The sequence below is a fragment of the Oppia nitens genome, unplaced genomic scaffold (genome assembly GCF_028296485.1).
Source record: "Oppia nitens isolate AA-2021 unplaced genomic scaffold, nextdenovo-longstitch-racon4-pilon3 scaffold5_pilon_pilon_pilon, whole genome shotgun sequence".
Classification (NCBI taxonomy): domain Eukaryota; kingdom Metazoa; phylum Arthropoda; class Arachnida; order Sarcoptiformes; family Oppiidae; genus Oppia; species Oppia nitens.
In genome coordinates, this window is record NW_026533243.1 from 1,505,368 (window position 1) to 1,532,744 (window position 27,377).

Sequence of the window (27,377 nt, forward strand, 5' to 3'; positions counted from 1 at the left end):
TCAATAGTGATGTCAAAAGTGAAAGTCAAAAATTTGATGGCATGAATGTTACGACAATTGTTAATACTGTCAACGATAACTTGAGGACGACTAATGTGGTTATAAAGAAAGAGACAATGAATACACCAATAATTATCAATGATTTTGTTAATAAAACAACAACAACTCCATCTTCATCTAAAACTACATCCCATTCATCACCACAAGTGTCGCCAAACATGAAGACCTATAGCAATCTGGGACTCGGATTTTCACGTAAATCTCCTGTTCGGCTCAAGAATGGACTCAATGGACACAGAATGTCACCATTGATGACCAATAAGTTAAAAGAATCCAATAATTATTATCATATTCATAATAATAATCATCTAAATAGTAATTCTAGTATAACTACCGAATCATTGCGTGCAAACTATTGTAATATTTTTACCAAATATTACATGAGAGGTACGGGTGATAATAATAATYACAAATTAAAATCAAATGAGACAACCGCTGCTAACATCGGCGGTAATGATGTTAATCGAGATCGAGAAGAGTCGACTAATCAAAGTGATAATAAATCATCTCACATACCATCACCTCATCGTATTAATGGCAAACATCGACTCTCGCCTAATGATAATAACAATGACACTTCATTTATGGTCAACAAAAAGTTTCGGGAAAATTGTGACCGAAATAAATAATTTGTTGTTWATTATTATTACCTGAGTTTGTTTAGAGAGTTATTTGTTTTATATTAATAATCAAACTAAATGTTAATTTTAAAAAGATTTGATATTCAAATCATAATTTGTTTTTATTTATATAGAGGTATAAACCTTAATCTGTTTTTTAAATTATTATTATTATTTAAAAAAATAATACAAATTTTCTTGTATAATAAATATTATCAAAACATTATTTTTCAACTAYAGTATATGTTTATATATACCGGTATATATATATGATGTTTATRCTGACTCTATGCACGAGTTTTGATTGTAAAATATAAATTTAATTATAAACAAGATTATATATATCATATTACTGAAAATAACAAAGTGATGACAATATTTATTTTTAAGATAATGAAAAAATAATAAACAAATTTCCAATTAAAAAAACTAGAGTTTAAAATCATAATTTAGCTGCAAATAAATCATACAGTACYGTATTTATATCAATATTGTTTTATAATACATTTACTGGTTTAAAATTTGCGCAAATATTGAATGTAGTTGTGTCTGATCGTTGGGTAACCATTTTTTTCCCGTTGAACCACAYAATTCATGGGGAAAGTCGGTCACAACAGTTGGTACCAGAATTTTTCACAAACTATTTCACAGAGAGATTCAGAGAGAATATAAAGAAAAAACAAACAAAATTATAAATTTGATGGACAGTCAGTTATTGCTGTAGTATCACAAAGGTTTACAAAAAACAAATTATTTTATAATTTACAATTTTATTTAAAAATTTTATATATATATATATATATATATATAAATATATATACTATTTTTTATTTGATTGATAAAAGTTTATATAATAATCAGTACATTAGATGAATTTATTGCATTAGATATCCTTGAAATTAAATATATTTTTCACTCTTTGTAATATTTAAATTATCTATTATATTATATATAATTATTAAACATTGCTTTAATTTTTAATAATTTTTTGAAAATTAGTTTATAATAACTACAGTATATATAATTATAAGTATATTATATTAATTTATAACATTGATTCATGATATCTGATATCAATTATATTTGAATTTATAAAGTATCAAATAATCTAAAAATAAATAAACACATTAACAAACAATAAATAATTGTTAAACTTTTATATATATATATATATATATATATATAAAATTCTTTATTTAATTTCAATATAACTATTTAAAAAAATAATATAGTCAAAAAGCAATACAAATAAATCTTTATAAAAAATAATATAATTTTTTTTCTAACAATATTTAAATTATAACAATTATAACAATATATATAAATATATATATWTATTTATTTATACAAYTATTATGCCAATTCTTTATCATCACAATCATTATCATTATTATTATCGTTATCATCATCATTGGCCACTACATCGATATCTGTATCATCTATTGTGTTAACCTGACAACAAAAATCATTTGCATGCGATACCAATAGTGACTGTCGATTATTGTCATCTAAATCACTATTACTATTATTATTATTATCTATATATTGCAGATGACTGTGATAATGGTTGTGGTGGTGATGACGATAATGATTAAAATGTTGTTGAAGTTGTTGTTTATTACACGATTTCGATGAGTCGGCGGCTGTCGTACCGGTGGTCAAATCGATGACCAGATTTTGGTCGTCATTAACGTCAAATGATCTTTTATTTCCCATATTATTATTAATATTATTAATATAGTTATTACTATTATTACTATTACTATTATTATCAAATCTATAATTTATTTGTGCTATAAAATCATTGCCATTATTAATATTGTTATTAGAATTTGTAAAATGTTTGCTATAATTTGCTTCTTTATTATTGTGATATTTTATAAAATAATTTTTATTATTATTATTATTATTATTTAAATTATTATTATTGTTGTAATCAAAATGATTAGTGATATTATGTGATCCAATTGATTCATTAGATATCGCTTTTGGCTGTGAATTAATAGTAAATTTATTAAAAAAATGTTTATTAATTAAAGTAATTAGTTGTAATAATTTTACTAATTAGYATATTTTTAAAAAAATTGTATATTAAAAATTATAAAAACAAAATAAATAATATAAAAAATATTTGCTTAATTATTTTAGGATATAATTACTGGATTTATAAATATTTCTCGTTTGATGGCAGCCTTGAGTATTGGAAAAGGAAAGTCTGCTTTTTTGGCAACAATTTCTCTCCAATTGTCTACACCATTGCTGACACACAACTTCTTCCTCGACGGTGACAATGATCTACTGGCTAATGAAGGTCTCGATATTTCTGGGAAATTATATTTTTTAAGAAAAGAAAACATTTAAATTTAAATGATAAAAATAGTCAAATAAATCTAAATAAATTAATTGTAAGACATACTTGCAATTAACGGCAGTGTCGTTGGTTGAACATCAATGTCCTGATCGATCACTTGTGATACCAATTTCAGTTTAACAGGAGCTGACAGTTCCTGATCTGACGGTCGTCTCAGTTGCAGATAAACAGTCTTTTCTTGACCCAAAGATTCCGTGTATTTGGGTGTCAATAATGAGATACCTAAATGTCGATATATGAATGCAATGACTCCAGAGTCTTGCCATTTGACTTGATTTTGGTCATCCAATTCATAAAACCTAACTTCGATGTCGTCCCGTAAAACAAAAGACGTAAAAAGCATAAGTTTTGAACCATTTGACGATATAGTGTGCGATGATATGTCAATAATATTGAGTTCGTTACACGATTTCTTGTCAAAGATGACATCGGAGACGACCGGTTGCAATGGTATTGAGTATTGACTGGTCTTCGGGTCTTCAATCAAAATTTGAAAGCAAAGTCTAAGTGTTAAGCAATTGAAGACAAAAAATTAATAATAATTTTAGCACTCATACCATTGCTGAAGCACATACCTAACAGCACTCAAATTGATCTCAAATGATGAACAATTCATATGATCAAAGCCACAGTCAAACGGATCAATTTGCAGGGCTTGTCGTCGTTTCAATCGCACTCGTATGTCGTTGCGTTTGGCGCACTGTATGCCCATCGATGGAAATGTGGCGATCATATCCTTGTTGTCGATGACAATCTTTGCGATACCATTACTGCATCGTTCGCCCACTAAATTGTGCGGATGTTGTCTGTACGGGAAATCTTTGGTCACACACGAAACAATGGCCAATGCACTGCCCGTGTAGTTCATTATCTAATTTAAATATATATATATATATCGATATATATAAACAAATGGTAAATATCAATAAATATTTATTTGAAAAATTTTTCCAAACTAATCATCATCATCCAAGGTTATTCAAAATGCAAACATACATTTTTTTAAAGGATCACATTTATAATTGAAAACTTTATTAACAAATTAATATTTTCATACCTGAATTGCCGGATATGTGGTGATATCGGGCGTCGAGTTGACTCCCGGTATGGATCCGGCACTTCTGCCTTCGCATTCGTACCGAAATCGGGTGCCGCCTCTGGCCGGCTGTTCAATGATCCGAACATACGGTGTCTGATTTAACGACAGTATTTTGTCACTCATTATATTATATTAATAACATTAACTCAATAAATAAAAATTCAAAAAATATATTTATGATTACAAATTAGACTTTTAATTTTCTGATAAATATTTAAATAAAAAAATTGTTTTAAAACAACAAATGTTTTTTTCGAAATGTTTTCGAAGACTCGGACGAGTTATTAATATTTTTTTTGTTTTCAATTTCATTAAAATATTTTTTTTCTATTTAATGGGAAAATTTCATTAGAAATAAAAACCTATTAAATTAAATAAAATATATATAACTTTTTTGTATAGTAAATAAATAAAATATACATATTTTATGTACAAATATACTGTATATTATATGCAAAAATTTTTATCGCAATTTTTTTCTTTAATGACACTTAATATTGGGAAAAATGTTTTGTCTTTTAAAGTTATTTTTTAAATAAATTAATTAATTGTTTTCCCAAAAAATATATCTTTTTGTTTACTTTTTTTTATAAAAAAAAAATTGTAAAAATTAAATCAAATTAATGCTAATTATACCTACAGTTATAACAAAAACAACAATAATAATACTAAAAAATTGATGCAAAAATTATATACAAATATATAAATATTGTTTTAGTGAGTTATGATTTTCAAGTTCGCTGTCAAACGGGAAAATTCCACTGAAAACTTGTGAAAATTTTGTTTTTTAAACATTTACCTATGCTTTTAATAAAATATATAATTATAATTTGATGCTAATTTATATACTGTATATAATATATGTAAATGTGAGGAAGTTTTATATTATAAATATTAATATAGTAAATACTTTTTATAAATGTTGTATATAATATTATACAATATAGTGTATATAACATATTAGTTAATTATTTAGATATATATATTTATTTATATATTTAGTCTGTTTTTATACAGTAAATATTATGCAATAGTTTTTTTTCATGGATTAAACCATTGATTCAGTTATTAAAAACACTATGAAAACAATTAGTTTACAACCGATTACGTAATGTGAGAAAATCCTCCAATTTTGGGATAAATTTATGGTAAAAATTTAATTCAATGTCATTTTGTTGATAAATATAGGTAATAATTAATTGTGTGATTCATTTATTTTAATTGTCTTTTTTTTGTATATTTCAAAAAAATAATATAATATAGTTTAATATGAAATAATTTATAAAGCATATGAATTTAGGTTAATTGATGTTAATAATTTCTATAAATGATATTGTTATTCATATTTGATAAAAAAATTAAATTAAAATAGTTTTACAATTGATTTATTCCAAAAATTAAATAAATATTATAATTAAATCAAAAATTTTTATTGTACTTTTTAATTAATTGTATTATTTGAGTTAATTTTAATTATTAATATATATATATATATATAAGTTGTAATACAGTACTTAAAATATATCGTAAAATATAATATATATTTATATTATATTTTACGATATATTTTAAGTGCTGTATTACAAACTTAAATAAATTAATGAAATTGAGTGAAAATCCAATTACAGTATTAATATCTTTTTAGGTTTAAATCTGGTGTATAGTAAAAGAAACTGTTGTTTATAAGATTGATCTTCAGGAAAGGCATTTGTTTTAATGATAATCGCAATCAATGTCAACAACTGATAGAAAAGCATTTGATAGACCAATAGTCTAATATTCTTAAAAAATATCTGATCAGTGATGTCCATGTAATAGAGTGGAAAAGATAATTCATTGTCATTACAACGATTGAAACCGTAGAGGAAGACAACGATTGATTCTGAAACCAGTTTAATGACAGATAAATCACTGACCATTTCCAGAAAGTAGTGAAGATTTTTGGTTAGTACTATAAAGTTAGATAACAACAGTTGATCTGCAAAACAGGCGGCGACTATCATTGCCGCCAAACTTTTATTTCCGCTAAATAGGACACCAATTAGATAACCCATACTCTGTATCACTAACGAGGCTAATGTCATCACAGATGTTAACATCAAAAATATTGACAATTGGTTGTATATATTTGCTATAGACGTAACAATCAGTGTGTTGATGAGTGTCGGTATAATATTGGCCACTGTTTTGGTCCAAAAGTAGACACCAGTACTGTACCAGACTTTAAGATCATTTAAAAAAATAAAATGATTAAACTTATAGTAAAACAATATATTTAATTACCATTTCTATGTTCTGTTAAGAATGTCTTCATTTCAATCAAACATTTTAAAGTAGATATAACTAAAGTGATTAATACAAAACCCGAAATCATCGACCAGTGATATGCTATGTTCCGTGCGGTAAGACTTTCGTCATCGAGTTTAGCATCAGATTTGTTACATCTGTACGGAAATTCATCATCAAAACTGCCGACACAACCGTTTGGTTCAGTCATCTCGGGTTTGGCATATAATCTCAAAACAATGGCAAAATGTGCGACAACTATCAACTCCAATAGCAATACTTTCCAATAGTATCGATAATTATAGATAACTGTGCGCCGCATAACAGTCCAAAAGTTAGACCAATTAAATCGTTTGCTTCCGTTATTGAATCCATTTGCAGAAATTTTTATCTCATTCTTATAGCGCATAAGTATATCATCTCTGAGTTTAACAGATGTCGTGTTTGTTAACTTAATTACCAGATTATCGTTGTTGTCATTTAAGGCCAATTTGTTGATCACTTCGACAGGTGTTTGAAATTCATCAACAATTATAGAGCAATCATTTAAGTGACTCTTAAGATTTGTTGGTAAACCATAATATAGACATTTGCCACAATTACTTAAGATATATAACCGATCAAATTGGTTAAAAATATTGAAACCAATTGAGTTGACTATTGATGTCACTATTGATATACTGTACTTACGACTCAGATATTTCAAACATTGTATAACCACTTCGGCTGACATAATGTCGAGACCATCTATTGGGTCATCAATGCATATGACATTAGGCACATCACATGCAATCAATTCCATGGCCACAATCAAACGTTTCTGTTGACCAACACTACAGTTACCACATGAAGTGTCGGCGATATCACTGATAAGTAAGTCATTCATCATTTCATTGACTTTTGTTTTGTGATCGATGTCTTTGTTAACATTCTTTAACATCGACGCATAAATGAGTGCTTCTCTAGCTTTAAGACCACATAACATATGCTTTGAAACATCTTTTGCTATAAAACACTTGCGTATCAATTGATACCGATTCAAATGTATTTGAGTCTCATTAGTCAGGTATGACTTATGCAAACCGTTAATAATATTTAATAGAGTTGTCTTTCCACTGTCCAGTGGACCCGTCAATGCCGTGAGTGTCCCTAATTCAAGATAACCATTGATTGAATCAAGAATAACCACTTCATTTGCAAAACAATTGTCAATTTTCTTAAATGTCAGATCAGTCCATGCAATAGATATTTCTCTATGAGATTTACTATCAAATTGTCGCTCAATTATCTCCAATCTATTTTCAAATTCAATTTTCTCTTCATTGACATAAACTTTACCGAAGATCTTATTGACATCAATTACCGAAACTCTTCGTAAATTTCGGCTATTTTTACGATTTTCACTTTCACTGGATTTTGCTTTAAACTTAATATGAGTTGACATCAAGTTTTTCATACAATCAAACGTATTATTGGCTTTAATATAAAGTATGAGAAGCGCTAGAATCCGGAATATTAGACATGAACTGAGCTGATATATAGGCAGTGAATTGACCATTGAATTAGTTAATCCAAATTTTTGCATTACATATGAATTGTTATTATTAGGACACCAATTAAGACCATATATGATAACCAAAATTTGATTATATAAATGATAGACCATTGATAGCAAACCTATTGATTGTAGTCCCAGAGGTAAATCATCAATTCTTAGCATTGCATTACTGAATACATTGCTATAAACAAACAAAATGATGGACATCCCGATGATGGACAATACTTTAAGATTAACAAACAGTGTGACTAATAAATATGCCAAACTCTGTGTTTCAATTGCACCGAAAATAAATGCTGTCACATATTGGACCAGTCGATGGGTGTCATAGATGGGAGCGGTCATATAAAAACTGGTGATCGACATAATAACAGTACAAAACAGCACAGGAACTATATCTATTAAATTTTTAGTTAAATAAAATACACCGGTGCTATACCATCCTGGTTAAATTTAGATAGATTAACAATTTTAAAAATCATCAAAAATATAAGTTATTATAATTATGATTATTAGAAAAAAACTAACTGTTTTGGTGTTCTGTGAAAAATATCTGAACATCTCTTTGAAAGACAACCGTAGATAACGTTAGTCTCATTACTATCATTACTGCGGCGACCAAATAGTGGTATTTAACGCCGTCGTCCAGTACTAACTGCTCGTCCAATATTTGAGTACAACTTCTGTTAAAATAGCTATCATTTAGACAGCCGTCGGTAGCAGTGATATCACGATTAAAAAGTAATCCAAGAATTATTGGAAATGTCAACGAAATGATCATTTCGGCCAAAAGTGATTTCCATTTGCAGATATAATCAGTTGTTATCATTCGCATTAAAAGATACCAAATATCGAAGAGATTAAATCGTTTTGAACTTTGGATGAAAACTCCTTTATCAAAAAACTTGGTATCAGTTTGACATTTGTTGTCCAACCACTCCATATCATCGTTGGTTTTATCACTCAAGTTCTGGATGTATTGATCATCGGAATTGTTGGCAGAGCTTCTGACCAGTGCTTCAATAGGTCTCTCATTCGGATTGTATTCAATCTCACATTCGGTCAAATGGACGGACAGATCACGGGGTGAACCAAAATACACACACAAACCAGTCTTAGCCAACACATAGAGCTGATCGATGAGCATAAGTGTGTCAGTGTTTGGCACATCTATTGATACAATAACTGCTATTTTGTATGCTTTGCTTATATTACTTAAACACTGGATCACCTAAATTGGTAGAAATTGTCAATATTTGTTTCAAAATATATATATAAACAATAAGTTTTTCATACATTTTCGGCCGCCTTTATGTCCAGACCTGTTGTCGGCTTATCGATGCACATAAAGTTTGGTTTGTCATATTGTGTCAGCTCTATAGCAATGGATAGACATTGCTGTTGATTATCACTGCAATTAACAACTCTGATGTCTGCAATATGACTCATAGACAACTCAGACATCAAATCTTCAGCACATTTTTGATGATTGATTTGGTAACTAAAACAACTGTTCTTTAATTTGGACGCATATATCAAGTTTTGTTTGACAGTTAAACACATAGACAGTGACTCTCGCTGTCGTTGATGGATAAAACAGGATCGGATGTCCGAATTATTGTTGGCGTAAATCAATGTTTCACTACTTATACCGTATTTGATTTGATGGCTAAGACACTTGAGAAGAGTAGTATTTCCCGAATCGGACGGTCCCATCAGTGCCGTCAATGTACCGAAAGCGACGGCACCTTTCAATGAATCCAAAACAGTTGTCTCTTTACTAAAGCATTTGTTTTTTGTAGTAAATGTCAAATTAGTCCACGCGATAGCTATTTCTAAATCCATTGTATTTTCATTTAAAAATTATTTAAAAACTTTACTCAATTTGAGAAATACTATTTTCAAAAGTTTTTACTGTAATCTAAACCTTGTTTATCACAAATTAATTTTTATTATTTAATATATTGCTATCAATGCATACTTTTTTTTATAAAATACAAAATAGTTATTAAAAAATTTGTTATTTTTTAGAAATTTTGGTTCATTTAAAGTACAAGTTTATGATTGAAATTTAAAATTTAAATTTTTTAAAACTTAATTTATGACAAACTAGTAATAGTAGCCCTTGAAAAAAGTGATGAATTATTTTTAAGTGTATTAATAATAATATATTATATATTTTAAAAAATACATATATTAATACTTTGTATATAGTTTTATATTGCAATAAAATATGTTATTTATAAACTTAAGTGATATATATATTGCAAATATTAATTGCAAATTTCCAATATTTTAACATAAATATTTAACATTGAATTTTAAATTATTTTTTAATATATTTTTTCTAAATAAAAAAAATAATCAATTCATTATTTAAAATATATTAAAGTGTAAATCTTACTTATTTTTATTGAAATACATTTACAGAAATATCATTAATTTTTATTAAATATTCAASTATTATGCCAATAATAAAAATTTGATTTTGATGTTTTATAAAAAATTAAATTTAGTCTAAATTATATTGTTTCATATATTTGTAATATCATGTAATTGTCCTAGATCAATTGTTTCAAAAGAAAGTCAATTTACAAGTAATAAATTTATTATTTATTAAATATAAGATCTTTCGTATTTTTTTAGATATTAAAAAATTACAATTATTTACATACAGTTATTAGCTCACAAATAATAATGTTTTGCACTAAAAAATTAATGCAAACCAAAAAACCCCTTTTTAATATAATTTTAAAGAACTATCATAATGAAAAATTCTACAATTAAAATATAATAATTTTAAAAAATTAGATTAATTTACAAAAATGTTTACAATGTAATGCATTAATATTTTAACTAAAAAATTATAAAAAATATTGATAAATACAAAATACAATTATCGTTAAAATATTTATCACATGATAATAAAAACAAAATATACCGGTACATAAAATTTTTAATCATTTACCCAGTTCAAAAATTACTACAGTAATATACCGTATTTTTCAATTGAAATAATTAATAAATTATATATTAAGTTATATTCAACAAACTTAATCATATTGTTTACTTAAAATAACAATTGAATTTAAATGAATCTATTACTCAAAACACAATTATCATTAATAATTCATACAATTAATAATAATTACTCTTAAAATATACAAATTTAAGCAAAAAATTACCGTGCTAACATAATTTTGATAAATTTTTAAAAAATATCTTAAAATTGTATAATTAAATAAAACATAATTATGCAAATAAAACATTAACAAAAAATGATTTACAGTATAAAGAGATTAATAAATATAGTTTATAGTAGAGTTAAAATCATTTTTTGTTTTGTTTTTAGTTTATAAAACTGGTTTGAAATGGAAGACTAGAGTCGACAGATTAACAAAATAATAAAATACTAAATTGAAAACTAAATTTATATAACAAATTAATCTATAATTGATTTTTGTCCCATTGATGAACATTATATAACTCATCCTCGGAACTGGAGGACACGTCTTTGTATTTCTTGACATCAATATATGGTTTATCATTAGAAGCTTTTTCCTCCAATTCTTCTTCGTCGTCATCGCCTATCCTTTGGAAACCTTTCTTTTTATATTTTTGTTGCATTAAAATATTGTAGACACACAACGACACGACGAGCACCGTTAGCATAGCTGAACCGCATATAATAACAAACACTGATCGAGGAATGCCAGCAATTCTAGTGTCACTCAACATATCGATGACAAACAAGTTGTCTCTATCGGTGCTTATGGTCACCATTTTAGTTGACGGCCAATAGCCGTCGGCATCAATATTGAACACATATTTGCCATCAAACAGTGGTATCCTATAATTACCATCGCTGTCAGTAGTATACACTTTATGGTCTATATTTTCAATGTAAATATTCGCGTTACTGATTCCCAGTCCGTTTTCATCGACCACTCGGCCATGAATGCCATCGTTTACTATCGTAAAGTTGGTTTGTGTGGCCAAACCATAGGTCACACGGATCTTCTGAGTTTGCGAACCGAAACCCTTCTTGAAAGCAGTGATCTGATAAAAACCCGGCAAAAGAAGTCTCCAATAGTCTCCATCAGTAGCTGATTGAACGTCATGTGCTATGCCTTCTACACGAATGGTTGCATTGGGTACTGGTTTTCCATCGGTGTCGACAATAAATCCTTTGACACCTTTATGAACCTCTTCCATGAATGTGACCAACGGTTTCTTGTTTTGATTCCAAAACATTTTAATATCCGATTCGTACGGATATTTACGACAACCCAATTCAAGTGTAATCTCAAAACAATTTGAATGCAAGTAATTCCAGTCTTGCATTCCTCCGTACAGTGCATACCATTTGGCACCGTTGGTGATGCCGTACGTAAAGTTCTCGTTCATAATACCGCAATCTTTTGGACACGACTTTCCCAAATGCATTGTCGCGTGATTCTAGTTATTAATAAACAACAATTAAATTATAAACAATTACCGGTAATTAAATTTCTTAAATATTAGTAGTTATTATTAATTTACTTACCAAAGAATAAACTAATGCTAAATGTTTGAAGAGTACGTCATCAGGAGTTTTACTATATATGCCATTTCTTTGTTCAACATTTCCATCGTAGGGATAATTGGCAACCAAAGAGCCGCCATGAAGATTGGCTGATAAAACAAATGGTAGCGATTGAATCCATTTCATGACAGCTAATGTCTCCTTTTCTTGAACTCTATTCTCTTTGTATGTCATATATTGATCCGGAAAATTGCGGTTAAGATCAACTCTATGAGCGTTTCCTCTGCCATATCCTGAACTACAGTCGCCCAACAATGACCGCTCGTATCCGTCGGGATTCATGGTTGGCATCAAATGAATTCTTGTCGTATTAACTAAATTAGTGATTTTATCGTCGGATCCATAGTTTTCGAGCAAATATTTGGCAAATAAAAGTACTAATTCGCGACCAATTACTTCATTCCCGTGCATATTAGCCACGTATTTAAATTCGGGTACACCTGGTCTGTGTATTCCAGGTTTGACACTAATCTCAAGAACATACAGATCTCTATCATCAATAGATTTGCCGATTGAGTAAAGTCTAGTCATTTGAGGATATTTGGCGTTCAGTTTTTGAAGATATTCTTTAAGTTCAGTATAATTATGGTGTTTGTAATCAGTTTTTGTTAGAAAATCATTTGTTTCGGTTAAGTTATGACCCGAAACAAAGCCATAATCCCGATGCTGGCCCTCTAAAGGAGCGACACTTGTAGTTGAACTTTGGTCTAATTTTCTATGATTATCGTCACTAACTTCGGCTTCACTTTCGGGTGTATTTTCGCTCGGATATCGGATGCCACCGATTGGATTCAGTTTAAAATCTACAACAACGGGATTAGTTCCTGAGCTATCTTTAATGACGACATCTTTTTTGATCATTGGTTCATAACCGGTCGCACTGGCAGTTATAATATAGACACCGGGCATAGCCAGACGCCAATATTCCCCTCTATTAGTTGTGCTAACATTATGGTCAATGCCGGCAATATTAATAACGGCTCCTTCAAGTGGTTTATCGGTCAACGAATCTCTGATAATGCCTTTAACTCCCATTTGAGTCTAGAGATTGAAATATTTTTCAAATAAATTTTATTTAAATTTACAGTAAATTATAAAGAAAAATATGAACTAATTATATATACATTTTCAATATAAGTAAGAAGAGATTCTTTGTTATTAAGCCATTCGTTTGGCAGTTCCGACTCGTGAGGGTATTTACAACACGACAACTCAAGAGTAATCTCAAAACAGTTGCTGTGGACATAATTGAAGTCTTGCATTCCTCCTAAGCAAACAATGTTTTATTAGTCGAGTTATGATTAAAATCCAACTAAATTGTAGCCAATTTTTTTTCTGGTGATATACCGGACACATCATACCATTCGGCGCCGTTTGTGATGCCATTAGTAAAGCTATCGTCCAAACAAACGCTTCCATTCTTCATAGTCTTGTGTTTTTGTGAATAAGTGATCGCCAAGTGTTCAAACAATGTATTATCAGGAGTCGGACTTTTGTGACCACTGATAGCATGTGAGCGCGAATCGTCGTACGGATAACTGGCCACTACTAATCCGCCGTGAAGATTGGCAGACAATACAAAAGGGTTGGACACAATCCATGTCATTGCGGCCAAAGTTTCCGGTTGTCGTTGGCCGATAGCTTCAGGTTTCATAAACTGATCGGGAAAATCACGATTAAGATCAACATTATTGGCATTTTGTCGACCTGACTGTCGGGTCGCACCGTAACAGTCGCCCTCTTTGGCCGACTCGAAGCCGTCGGGATTTACTGACGGCAAGAGATGCACTTCAGTTGTGTCTAAAATTTTCGTCACTCTCTTATCTGATCCATAGTTTTCGCACAAATATTTGGCCAAAACTAACATCAAGTGTCGACCGAGTGCTTCATTACCGTGAATATTGGCCACATATTTAAACATCGGCTTCAAAAGTGGCCGAACTTGTGATACATTGTTTGTCACTTTGATTGTCATTAGATCTCTGTGTTGGACACTCTTCCCAATGGATGACAATTGCACTAAATTTGGATACTTTTGGTGCAATTCATTCATATAATCAATCAGTTGATTGTGTTTTAAATAGTGTTTGTCGACATCGATAGTGACCGTCGATGTCGATGAATAACTGACCAAAAGATTTAAGACATATGTCGTGACAATTAAGTCAAACATTTTGTTATTGAATGACATTTTTTAACGATTTGTAAATCATATATAATATATAAGTCACACAACTTTTTTCATTGAAAATAATTTAGTATTTTTTAAAAATATATAAATATATATAACAAATAAAATAAAATTTCTTTTAATAAATTAATAAATTAACTTTTTTTTAATAATATTTTAGTTGATAACAACAATTTGCATGATTTGAACGATTTTTTTAATGAATTGCATAAATTTATATCATATTTGAATGTAAATATCATATCATAACCACAATATATTCAAAACTTTATAAATAATTATTTTTAAAACTAATAATTGTTTATAATATTAATTAATACTGTAACCAAAAAACAAACATAATGTTAGGCATTTAATTCAACAATAAATAAATAAATGAAACTTGGTAATTTTGTTTAAACACACTTAATCAACTAATATAAATCTGACAAATAAATTGATTAAAAAAAAATTAATACACTATGAGTGGGTGTGTGGGTTAGGGTATATAATATTACAAACACAAATTGCTATGACATTGTCGACATATCACTGATCCAGGTCATCCATATTTTTTTGTTTTATTGATATGTTGACCAAATTTTTGTGTTTATCTTAGTTTTTATATCGTTATTATAGTATTATTATCGCATTCATAGCCCAACTGGTTGTGTGTCAGTCTATGATCACAACAACAGCAGTGAACACGACATCGCTTTCAATGTTTTATTATAATAAGTAATACAACATTACATTACATTTACAGTATGTTTGTATATGTAATATGAATTCAAACGTCAAAATACAATACTCTATGAGTGAAACTTATTTAAGTGAAAAAAAGGTAATTTTTATTTAGCACTAAAATTAATTAATACATTAATATTATTAGTACTGTAGTCAACAATCAGGTATATCCTGTACGGGTGTTTTTGAGCAACATTTGAAACTTTTTTTTTTATTACTTATAAAGCATAAGTCACTTATTTTTATTTTTTAAAAGCATATTTACTCTCTTTTTTATATTATTTTATTTAATATAATGTGTGATTAATTGATGCACACATTTGGTTCATAAAGAGGATTAGTGTGTGTTTGTGATAATAATAATATTTTTTATGATTGATCGACACTTTTATCATTAAAATACACTAATAATGACTATCGACGTTAACTGTTATATATCTTATATATTTTTAAATACAATAGCAATTAATTTATAATAAATAACACTTTATAATATGTTTTTTAAACGATTGCAGATTTTGATTTATTAAATAATTAAAAAAAAATTATTTGGATATTAAATTAAACACTACTAGATAATTTTACTTTATTGTAAAAAATAAGTTAACTATTATATTAATATATGGATTATTCAGTTATAAAAGTTACACAAAAAGTTAGCATTTAATAAATTTAGTAATCATTTAGTCTATACATTGTTTGTACTGTATTTAAATTAACTTTTTATAGGTTTTTATAGATTAGAAACTAATTTATAGACTAAGCGCACAAATAATTATTTTGTTATTGAAATTGAGAGACTAAACAATGATAATAAAGTTTTGAAAGAGAAAATTTCTCTAATTTACATTAATAATAAAAATACATACAGTTATCTAAAACTATAAGCAATAGTTTATAAAAATAAATAATAATTTATTATTCAAATGATTGTGTCTGTAATTTAATTTAATTTACTTGAAATTATTTATAATATATTGATATCTAAAATAATCTAATAAGAATCTCATGATTGGTAATTAATTTAGAAAATAAGTAATATTATCAATTGATTAATAAATTTATCAATAAATTAGTAAATTGTTTGTAAATTAAATAATAATTATTTCATTGAATAATAATTAAACAAAATTTAATACAATAATTGATCAAAGTTTCCATACATTTCATCATTTAATCACATTTTAATATTATTAGTGACATCTAATGTCAGTTTATATGACAACAAATTGAATGTTGAATTGACAAATGTTGTCACCGATTGGCGCAACTGTTGTATCAAATTATTTAACGATAAAATTATAATTTTTAAATTAAGATTTTTTTAGAGGCATTTATTAATAATAGTTAAATTTTAACAATTAATTATAGCGATTATTATATACATCGATTATACATTGATTATAAACATAAATCATTAATTAAATTATATCGAAAATATGCGGGTAATTACAGTATATACCCAAAAATAAATATCTATTTAATTTTCAATATAAGTTATATAAAATACTACAGAATTTTATAGAAAATGATTACATTTGTCTATGAAGTAACTTAAATAGACAAAAATAATAACTAATGATTAGATTATATATTTTCTAATAATCAATAAAAAAAATTACGAGTAATTACAAAAACAAAACAAAATATTCATTCAAACTACAGGTTCTTCAACTTTTATATGATATTATATACAGAAATAAATTGTACAGTACTTGTGCTGTGAATACCAGAGGAAACAAATTATCAGACTATTACCTAAAAAACTAAAATAAAATAAAACAAATGTTTAAAAATATTGAAAATAAAAAAAATAGAAAGGAATACAATATACTATTATTATATAAGTTTTATATTGGATTTTTCGTTTATGATAACAACTATTATTACATAATATATTTTTTGAATTGTTTTCGCGCATGTATTCACAACAAGAATTTAAATGATGGCTTATTCACAGCACAGGTATTATATGAGAGGAATATATGAGAGCTGAAGAACCAGTAGTTGAATGAATGTGATGACCGTCTTTGTAAAGTAATTACTCACTAGTTTTGTTAATTATTATCAAAATATATTATATTTAATATTTAATAATTAGTGAATTGTGATTCAAAATAGATGACAAAAAAACCTTAACAATGACTAATCTATTGAAAGTGTTGATCAATAAAAAGTCATTGAATGTATTGACGTATATATTGTTATTATTGCTAATTTGGAGTACAATGTGGTCATTATTTGGCAAAGAAGCACTTCCACCGAATGGCTATCTCTTTAATTTAATACTAATATTTGTTTTATCCTATATTTTTGGCCAAATATTTAGCATAATTCATATGCCGACCCTCTTAGGAATGCTTATAACGGGTTTCCTAATCTCTAACACTTATGATATCAACTTAAACAAGAGGTTGTCTTCGACATTGCGATCCATAGCACTCGTCATAATCTTATTGAGAGCTGGCCTTCAATTAGATCCAAAAGCAATCGTCAAATTAAGTGCTGTATGTTTTCGTCTATCATTCACCCCGTGTCTCGTCGAAGCCATTACTGTAGCACTGGTTTCAAAACTTTTATTAGATTTTACTTTTGTTTGGGGATTATTGTTGGGGTTTGTATTGGCAGCCGTGTCGCCAGCTGTAGTGGTTCCCGGTATGATATCACTACAGGAAAAAGGTTACGGAGTAGACAAAGGAGTGCCAACTCTGGTGATCGCCGCCGCCAGTGTTGACGATGTATTAGCCATCACTGGTTTCGGGCTTTGCTTGGGTTTAGTGTTTGACACTAACTCATCATTGGTCTGGAGTGTAATGAAGGGACCGGTAGAAGCAATAATTGGTATTACATACGGAATAATTATGGGATTTATTTTATGGTATATACCAGTTAAAGAAGATTCAAAGTCATTACGAATATCATTACTATTACTTTGTGGTGTATTTGCACTCTTCGGAAGTATATCTATGGATTTAGGAGGTGCTGGACCTCTGGCCTGTCTTGTCGTGTCGTTTGTGGCGGCAATCAAATGGCGTCAAAGTGACACAACAAATGAAGACATGGAATCAATTCTTAAAGTATTTTGGCTCATATTTCAGCCATTTTTGTTTGCTTTAATCGGTACTGAAGTCAGTTTGTCTGCTATGAAATCCGATGCTATCGGTTGGGCTCTCATTACTTTAGCTATAGGACTGACTACTAGAACAGTGACCGCAATGTTAGTTGTGTTTAGTTGTGATTTGACACTAAAAGAGCGTCTATTTATTGGTTTTTCATGGCTACCGAAAGCCACGGTTCAGGCAGCTATTGGACCAATTGCTTTAGATATGGCCCGAGACAAAGCTGACCAGTCATCGATAGAAACGGCAAATCTAGTGCTGACAATAGCTGTACTATCAATACTTATTACAGCACCTGTAGGTGCTATTGCTATTGCATTTTTGGGTCCAAAGTGTTTAAATAAAAATACTAAAACTGATTTGACATTAGAGTTAAATGACAAGAAAAATGATGAGACAAATCAAGAAGTGTCTGAAATAATGATTACTAGTTAACAGTTTAACCATTAAATTATTTAGTGGTAAAAGTGGTCAAATCCGTGACCGTGTAGTGTAATGACTGGAAGCAAACTTTAGACAATTTTGTTGTTGTTGTAGACGTCGGTGTCGACTAACAAATACCACCAAACCTTACCATCAGTTCTGTTACTATAATACCAATTCCCACAACAAGTTGTCCTTTAAATCACTACTGCATCTGAATATAGTTTTAATTAATGTAAAATTATAATAAATTATTGTATAATAAATCAAAATTTAGTAATTATAGACAATAAATGTAATATTTTTATATTTAACAGTTTATAATTTTACATATTTTTTTTGCATATTATAGTTAAGTACAAGTCATGTAATAATTAAAATAAGTTTATAATAATTTATATTAAGGTAATATAATTAAATTAAAAATACAATATAATTATAAAATAAATTAATCTCAATTGTAACTCAGGAGCTTTATAAGCATTATTTGATACAATTATGTGCACTTTGATTAACAGTATAAATCATTAATTAAATTATTGATATGATTTATATCTAAAATATCAAAAATATATAGATATGTGCCGGTAATTAAACAACTATATACAGACAAAATTTATAGTATTATAAAAACAAATTGTATAAATATTAAAGCAAATTATATAATATTAATATATCTAATTATAAACTACAATATATTTAAATAATTTGTTTGACTTTTTATTTATTAATGCAATTAAATTTGACACAAAAGTCTTTCTTCAGTTTTTTATCCTTTTTGGTCAATTTGATGAAATTATTGGCATATTTATCACTTTTGCGCGAAGATATGTCACTAAATTGGCTGCTGTTTTGCGACTCGCGTTTGGCTTTGGCCTCATTGGCCATCAATTGATTAAAGACTAGACAAGCGATACGTGTAAACAATTCGTTGACATTTTCGCCGGTTTGCGCCGAAACTGTCCAAAACTCACACTCCAGACGATTGGCAATTATGGACGCCTGAGAGGCCACAAATTGGGCGGCACTGTCACACAAGAGATCCTTTTTGGTGCCAACCAGAAACACCAACGGCTTATCTGCTCGGCTATTGGCGTCCAACACTTCCTGAAGCCATTTCTCGACACTCAACAGTGTCGACATATTGGATAAATCAAACACAATGACCGCACAATGAGATCCACGATAATAGGTAGTCGTTATGCATTTAAACCTCTCCTGACCCGCCGTATCCCAGATCTGTGTATACATTCAGATAATTATTATAATTAATACAAAATCATTACTAATAACAATTAGATATAAAATTATAATATAACTTATGAATAATATTAATTTGTAACAATTGTTTTTTTTTGTAAAAATTAATTACCAGTTATTTTCTTAAATATTATATACAATTTATAAAATAAATATATTTAATAATACTATACAATTTAATGACAAATTCAATGATAGAGATGACATTTGAATAGATAAAATAATTTAAAGGTTCATTATTGTATATAAATGATATCATACAAAAAAAAAAACAATAATAAAATCATTGAATAAATCATTATTTCCTTTTTTCAGTACTTATGAAAAGATTGCATTCATAGTTTACAGCATAATATAACTTATTTATAATATAATAATCATATTATATGAATACTAATGATAAGCACAAAGAGTTAGAAAAAAAATTAGGTCTTCAGATATACACTTAAGAGATATATACTGTATATTACTGTCTGTCAGCAATAGATAAGAAAAATACTGAAATTATCATAATTTTTATTAATAATTAAACAAAATGGTAGTAAATTTATATAAATATTTAATTAATATATACTACTAACTAACTAACTATTATATATACTATTAACTTATAATAATAACTACTAACTTGCAAATTGAATGGTATCTTCATAATCTCAAACTTTTGGACATCAAAGTCGACACCGATGGTGGCCTTATAGTTGTTGGCGTAGACATCGTAACCAAAACGATTGATAAGACAAGTCTTGCCGACGGCTATGTCGCCGACGACAATACATTTGGCACATCTTAGCTGATTAGTACCCAACTCCTGGTGACACAATTCCAGTACTTCTGTATCAAAGTTAAGATTGTTGTACGGAGTGGATGCCGTGTCGTCCGGCAACATAAAGTCACTGATCACTCGATGTGATGGTGAGATCATATTGTTGTGTCTTCAAAATCATATGATGATTGTCTATAATTACAAAAAAAAAATTGTTTTATTTTTTTGATGATTACATTTAAATTTTCTAAATAACACACAATAATAATAATAAATCTCTCGATGGAATTTCAAGACAACATCTGTGTGTGTGTGAGCACCGGATGTATTTGCACTGGTAGTCTACTAACTCTCGGTCTTAACTTTTCAGGTATCTGTACTACTCTGTAAGTGATTGTCAAAACTTATTCATATATATATACAGAAAATAGTCTCCTCTCTTTCTCTTTCTCTCTTTCTCTCTCCCTCTCTCTTTCTTTCTCCTTCACTGAATTTTTTTTGAGGATGAGATGACATACAAATACAATGAGTGCTATATTTTTGAGTTCACAGTTATGTAGAGTGAGTCAGTCAGGAGTAAGGGGAGGGCAGAGAGAAAGACATCGGGTGCCAAACCTATGGAACTGACAATTGAAAGGGAAGTATGAGTTTATAGGTCTATATCCTGGAAATCAATGGCAAATACACAACACTCTTTTGTTGTCTTTTTTAAAATACAATATATATATATATATTTACATTTAAATAGATTTTAACATTAAAACAAAGTTTAGGAGTTCCACATCGAGAGACACTATCAGTGAAATAAGAGAGAAATAAATAAATAAATAGAGAGAGAGAGAGAGAGAGAGAGAGAGAGAGAGAGAGAGCACTGAATGTCACAGTAATTAATGTCAGTGAGTCTTACCTCAAGACTGAGAGAAAGAGACAACAAGTGAAACAACAAACAGTCCCTTCACTTGACTTCACAACTGAATAATAATTAAATGATATATCTCTGCATGTATTCAATGAAGATGATTGTGTCCTTCAATAGATCCAAACAACCAAACAAAAAAATACAGTCAAAAGATTAGATTTTTTTTTATAGTTAATTCACAAATTTCATAGCTTTGAATGCGAAAAAACACATTTGCGATAATGTCTCGCATCAATTAATCTGAATTTTATTTTATAAAAAAAGTAATGATAGCTTACTTGAGATCTGTTGTGTTGTGTGTGTTCAGCAAAAATGATATCAAAAAAGTTGTTATTTAAAATTCACGCAAATACTGAATGACTTATTTATGTGACGACTACTTTATTATATATACATTAGACTTATGTTATCGTTAAATATAAAATTAAACAAACTTTATATTATATTATATATATATTTTATATAATTATATATATATACAGTATATGCTTAACCCTATATTATAATATACACCACATGAATATAAATAACTTTATGTATTTTTGCCATCAAAATAATTTTAATTTACTATTTAGCTTAAAGATCAAGCATACTGTACACTCTCACTGTTATATACACATGAAATTTATGTTTATTTTTAAATTTATCATACAATACAAATAATATTTTTTAGTATTTTTTTATTTCAATAGATTTCCTTTCATATCATACAATAATGAGGATAAAACAAAATCATTTATTTATTGGAAATATATTTATAGCAATTAATTAATTTAAAAAAAAAATATTTTTTGCGTAAACTATCTGCAATATATCTTCAGGAGATACTGAAACAAATGTTAAAAAATAATACAAATCAATTTTATATGACATTTGCCAACAACACAAAGTCTATGTTATTTTTATGCAAAAATTTTAACATTAAGTCATAAATAAATTGTATATAACCTTCACTTATATAATGCTTAATTGAATATTAAGTTTATTTATATTATATACACTGTAATATGGGATCAATAGTGAGGGTACCAATTAAAAGGGTACTCTATTCAGTGAAATTTCATAACAATTGGCAAATAATTTTCATACAGAAAATAAATATAATACTCACATTTGTGGTAATTATTATCATAATCAGCTAATTTAATGTTGAGAGTCATAACAATTAAAATACTCTATAATAAACATATATATAGTCTGTAAAAATCAATTCTTACTGTATATAATTGTATTGCATATGTATTTTTTTATGTAGAGATAGTAACGATAAACAGGTTTGCGTTAGTTATATATTTAACGATGAAATATAAAAATTTATAAATATAGCAAAAATCGATTGCAATATTTCTCGTTAAATGTTAATAGTTTTTATTTTGTTGTTTTGACAAAAAAAAATCTTGATTGAAACAAAACAGTAGAATAGTTTATAATATTGCAAATTATTAGAAAACCAAGCAATTAAAAAACTGTTTAGATTGTTGATGAATAATTAATTCATTGATTTATTAATTGATAATTTTTCATTTATTTTAATTATTTCTCATTAAGAAAATTAAAAGATTTTTTTTAAACAAAATGCTTGTCAGAGAATTAACTAAATTATTTAGTTTATTATTTTTAGTTGTATTTAAATAAATAATGTTTTGACAAATTATTAATTTAAAATCATTTTAGAAATAGCAATCATTGAAATAAGTTAATTAAAGTATATAAATATTATATATTTTGACAATTTCTACATTATATTTACAAATTATAAAATTAATAGCAAAATTAATAATTGATTTATTTGCTGTAAAAAATAATTATCGAAATTTAAGATTTCGCATTTTTTTGTAAATTATATTTTGCAAAATTTTCATTACATATCTATATGTAATAGTAGTAATTAAAAAAAAGATATTTTTCCCAAAATTAAAAAATAATTTATTACTTATATTCTTTATGTGAAGAACTGGTTTTCAAATTGAAAATAATTTTTTCAAATAATCTGATGATTTTTCAAAAAATATAAATAAATATCAAATTAAATCATGTTTATAAACTTTTTTAAAACAATGAAATGTCATATATATTATATGATACATAAAAAAAATTATGAGACAAACCTAAGTACAGTATATTTTTTCCAAATATAGCAATTTGTTATTAGCTATAAACAGCTTACTTTAACAATGTATCACTTGTTTAATATTCAACATAAATATAATATTTTACATATATTGAGTGCAACACCTAAAAAAAACTAGACAAACCCTGTTTATAGTGTAATTGTTTGTATAATATTTTTGATGTCATATTTTATTATTATTATTATTCAAATTTACTACTCATTGAAATTACATTCAACTCATAAAAAACTAAATACAATGTGAATAAATAAATATTAATCAAACAATAAAGAGAGTATACTTAACAAAAACATTTTATAAAAACTATCCCAAAATAAGTCAACGATTATTTCAATGATATACATCATAAATATCATTAAATTATTTAAAGTTGTCCATGAACTTTCTAACTAGATCATCCCCCAAATGATCAAGTTTATTTAATTTATAGCATAGTTTAGTTAAAATTTATTTATCTTTAAAAGTAAACAAGTTTACTAATACTACCACTACTAACGACATTAATCAAAATTTCAGTCAAATTAATCAAATGATTAAAACAAGAGATTACAACTATTTTTTTATTTAAAAAAAAAACTTAAATAATTTTTTTTAAATAAAAAAAAATTATTACAAAAATTAATTTTTGTTGTCAATGTTCATCGAAAAAAATCATGTTTTTTGTTGTTATCATTAGTGATGATAAACTGATAGTTTATTTGATTGACTTTCATTATCAAATTCAGTATAGTTTATATGAAACAAAATTTTAAAAATTATTTAACTGATTAAATTATTTATAACAAATAATGCAAATTCATAATTTTTGTTGTACTTTTACAGTATTATAAAGTAAAAAAACATTATCATTTTGGTAATGATTATCAAACAAAAATTATTAATAAATAATTTCGAGTTTTGTTAACGGGTAGTCAAAATTAATTTAAATTAAAAGATATTAATATAATATAGATATGATATAATATAGTTGAGATGATAATCTAAGTTAAACTGTTTTTTTTTTAAATAAAACAAAATGAATTAATCGATCAAAAATGCAATACATATTATAATTTAAATTCAGTAAAATTTTATCAATAATTTAATTGTTTTAATATACAAATATTTATTATATGTTTTAATACTCTAATAATATAATTTTAAAGTCAAGAATCACCGGAATTATCAATTAACTGATCATCGGATTCAAGTTGTTGTCTAAGAAATGCAATATTAGTCTTATGTTTCTTAGAGTTCTCGTGATTTGCAAATGCTTTGTCGGATTTGAATGCTTTATCGCATGCAATACAATAGAGATTGTCTTCGTATTCATTGTCGTCTTCATCTTCGTTCTCACCATTCATGTCCTCAATAGTGTCAGTATTATCGACCAATTTTCTCGACTTTTTTGATTTCTTTTTCTTGTTGTGCTCATCGTCTAAATGCTGTTCAATCTCTTTAAGATTATCTTCAAGAGCTGCCATCGAAGTCCATTCAGATTCCTGATAGTTCTCTAACTCTTTATTTCGGGCCTCTATTTGCTGTTTGCGAATCATTTCCGACTTTCGCTTATTTTCCTCTGCTTTGGCCTCTAATTTTCGCCGATTTTCGGCCACTCGTTTGTCGCGTTTGCGTACATACTCTACCAAACTCTGGTAGAAATAAAACAATATTGAAATATAAGACAACTATAAATACATTACTTAAAACATGTGTCCAATACATACTCTGATCTCTTCATTACGTTTTTTTCTGGCCGCGTCTCTAATCTTTTTGTTTTCTTTCTCTATAAGTCGTGCCACTCGACGGTTAGGTGCGTCCAATATATTGTATTTATCAAAATACGAGTACGTCTTTGCCGTACAATAGCTCATCCAATACGAGTAAAACTGGTGGACATCACTGTACGGAGTCTTTGAGTTTCCAAATTCAGGTATTTCTTCATAGTCTTTGTCATCACTATCTCTGAACGGCAAATCTTCGTCAGCAATGGTTTTAAAGAGATTGCGATAAACAGTATAAAAGCCGTTCGCGTCGTCGCTGAAGGACTGGTAACAAAATGAACTACAATAGGGATAGACATCTACTTCTTTGTCCACAATATCGTCTCTGTCTTGACCGCAAAGAATGGCATCTCTATGTTTATCATACCTTTATATAATATACACAAATAAGTGGTCAAAAAACAAGATATCAGATAAGTTTTGAGTCATCGAAAATCAGCGGACAAACCATTTTCTTTCGCGCGGATCGGACAACACTTCATAGGCTTCTTGAAGCACTTTGAACTCATTGTTGGCCATCTCTTGGTTGTCGGGATTTTTGTCGGGATGTAAACTCAGAGCCAACTGACGGTACGCGCGCTTAATATCTTCATCAGTGGCGTCCATCGCGAGACCCATAATCTCGTAATAACAGCGCTTTTTCGGCATTTTTTTCACACCCGAAAAAATCTTCAGATATCTGACTCAGACAATGGCAAACACACAGAAAAGCTGATGACAATAACTATTGCGGTCAATGCAATGGCCAATCAATCACACAATCATATTGTCTAACAGTCCTATTAAGTGATTATTAATACAATCAATAAATTTTAAACACATTTTTTCTAATAAATACAACACAAATGTGACTCACGTTATGATTGCATTATATTATTAAATGTTTAAATGTTTACGTCTATTGTCTTAATCTATACAATCATTACGTTTCCCATAAATACTGTATTTTTTCTACAGTAATACAGTATTAATACAGTATAATATCATATGTTTTTTTAAATGTAAATATTGTTTTGTTTTTCTAAACAAATACATATCATAAATACATTTACAAATTTTACGGTATTTTAATCTTTTAGTAAATTATTAATATTTTTCCATAAAAACTAATTTTTTCTTAAATGATTGATGACTAGAATTTTGATTTTGTTAAATATATTATCAAATATTAGATTTTATTGTTATTTGTAAATATCATATCCTATTTTTTAAAATAAATATTTATATCCCGGTAAGTTATATTAATAAAAATTAATTTTAACTTTATTGAAACCAAATTATTTCTTAAATACACATATTATATATTATAGATAATTATTATTTAGTTAATTCAATTTTTTAAAATATGATTTTTAATTATAGATTATATATAATCTTAATTATAATCTATTAAACAGTTTATCATTTAATTTTCTTTTATTATTCTGTATTTTATTTATCAATATATAATATATTTGTAAAATAAATGATGGGTTTGCCGTCGTGTTGTAGGTTTGAAA

At 27.5% G+C, this 27,377-nt stretch overlaps 6 protein-coding genes across 9 annotated transcripts; 1 reads left to right on the forward strand and 5 right to left on the reverse strand.

The window, feature by feature from the left end:
- Nucleotides 1-3,204: 3,204 nt before the first annotated feature.
- Nucleotides 3,205-4,273, reverse strand: LOC128961155 (embryonic polarity protein dorsal-like). Its single transcript, XM_054307360.1, has 4 exons — nt 4,109-4,273; nt 3,627-3,922; nt 3,302-3,554; nt 3,205-3,228 (listed from the first exon to the last, which is right to left on the reverse strand). Exons 1-4 carry the CDS (start codon nt 4,271-4,273, stop codon nt 3,205-3,207), a joined length of 738 nt encoding a protein of 245 aa, XP_054163335.1.
- A 1,499-nt stretch (nt 4,274-5,772) lies between these two features.
- On the reverse strand, nt 5,773-9,927 carry LOC128961156 (uncharacterized). The gene is made up of 4 exons (XM_054307361.1): nt 9,291-9,927; nt 8,523-9,225; nt 6,434-8,437; nt 5,773-6,371 (listed from the first exon to the last, which is right to left on the reverse strand). Exons 1-4 carry the CDS (start codon nt 9,837-9,839, stop codon nt 5,773-5,775), a joined length of 3,855 nt encoding a protein of 1,284 aa, XP_054163336.1. The 5' UTR covers nt 9,840-9,927.
- Nucleotides 9,928-11,422: 1,495 nt separating this feature from the next.
- Nucleotides 11,423-14,784, reverse strand: LOC128961479 (carboxypeptidase D-like). The gene is made up of 4 exons (XM_054307724.1): nt 13,927-14,784; nt 13,704-13,846; nt 12,541-13,620; nt 11,423-12,452 (listed from the first exon to the last, which is right to left on the reverse strand). Exons 1-4 carry the CDS (start codon nt 14,768-14,770, stop codon nt 11,442-11,444), a joined length of 3,078 nt encoding a protein of 1,025 aa, XP_054163699.1. The 5' UTR covers nt 14,771-14,784; the 3' UTR covers nt 11,423-11,441.
- Nucleotides 14,785-17,637: 2,853 nt separating this feature from the next.
- Nucleotides 17,638-19,050, forward strand: LOC128961157 (sodium/hydrogen exchanger 9B2-like). The gene has a single exon (XM_054307363.1). The coding sequence runs from the start codon at nt 17,638-17,640 to the stop codon at nt 19,048-19,050; it is 1,413 nt and encodes a 470-aa protein (XP_054163338.1).
- Nucleotides 19,051-19,498: 448 nt separating this feature from the next.
- Nucleotides 19,499-22,091, reverse strand: LOC128960851 (ras-related protein Rab-34-like). 4 transcript variants are annotated; one of them, XM_054306988.1, is made up of 4 exons: nt 21,972-22,091; nt 21,325-21,448; nt 20,927-21,256; nt 19,499-20,277 (listed from the first exon to the last, which is right to left on the reverse strand). In XM_054306988.1, the coding sequence occupies exons 3-4, from the start codon at nt 21,221-21,223 to the stop codon at nt 19,759-19,761; spliced, it is 816 nt and encodes a 271-aa protein (XP_054162963.1). In that variant the 5' UTR covers nt 21,224-21,256; nt 21,325-21,448; nt 21,972-22,091; the 3' UTR covers nt 19,499-19,758. The 4 variants fall into 4 exon arrangements, with proteins under 4 accessions (XP_054162963.1, XP_054162961.1, XP_054162962.1 ...); XM_054306986.1 differs by having other exon boundaries at nt 21,325-21,467; XM_054306987.1 differs by lacking the exon at nt 21,325-21,448.
- Nucleotides 22,092-25,228: 3,137 nt separating this feature from the next.
- LOC128960944 (dnaJ homolog subfamily C member 21-like) lies at nt 25,229-26,777 on the reverse strand. Its single transcript, XM_054307116.1, has 4 exons — nt 26,735-26,777; nt 26,327-26,657; nt 25,822-26,245; nt 25,229-25,746 (listed from the first exon to the last, which is right to left on the reverse strand). Exons 2-4 carry the CDS (start codon nt 26,524-26,526, stop codon nt 25,261-25,263), a joined length of 1,110 nt encoding a protein of 369 aa, XP_054163091.1. The 5' UTR covers nt 26,527-26,657; nt 26,735-26,777; the 3' UTR covers nt 25,229-25,260.
- Between the last annotated feature and the right edge of the window lie 600 nt (nt 26,778-27,377).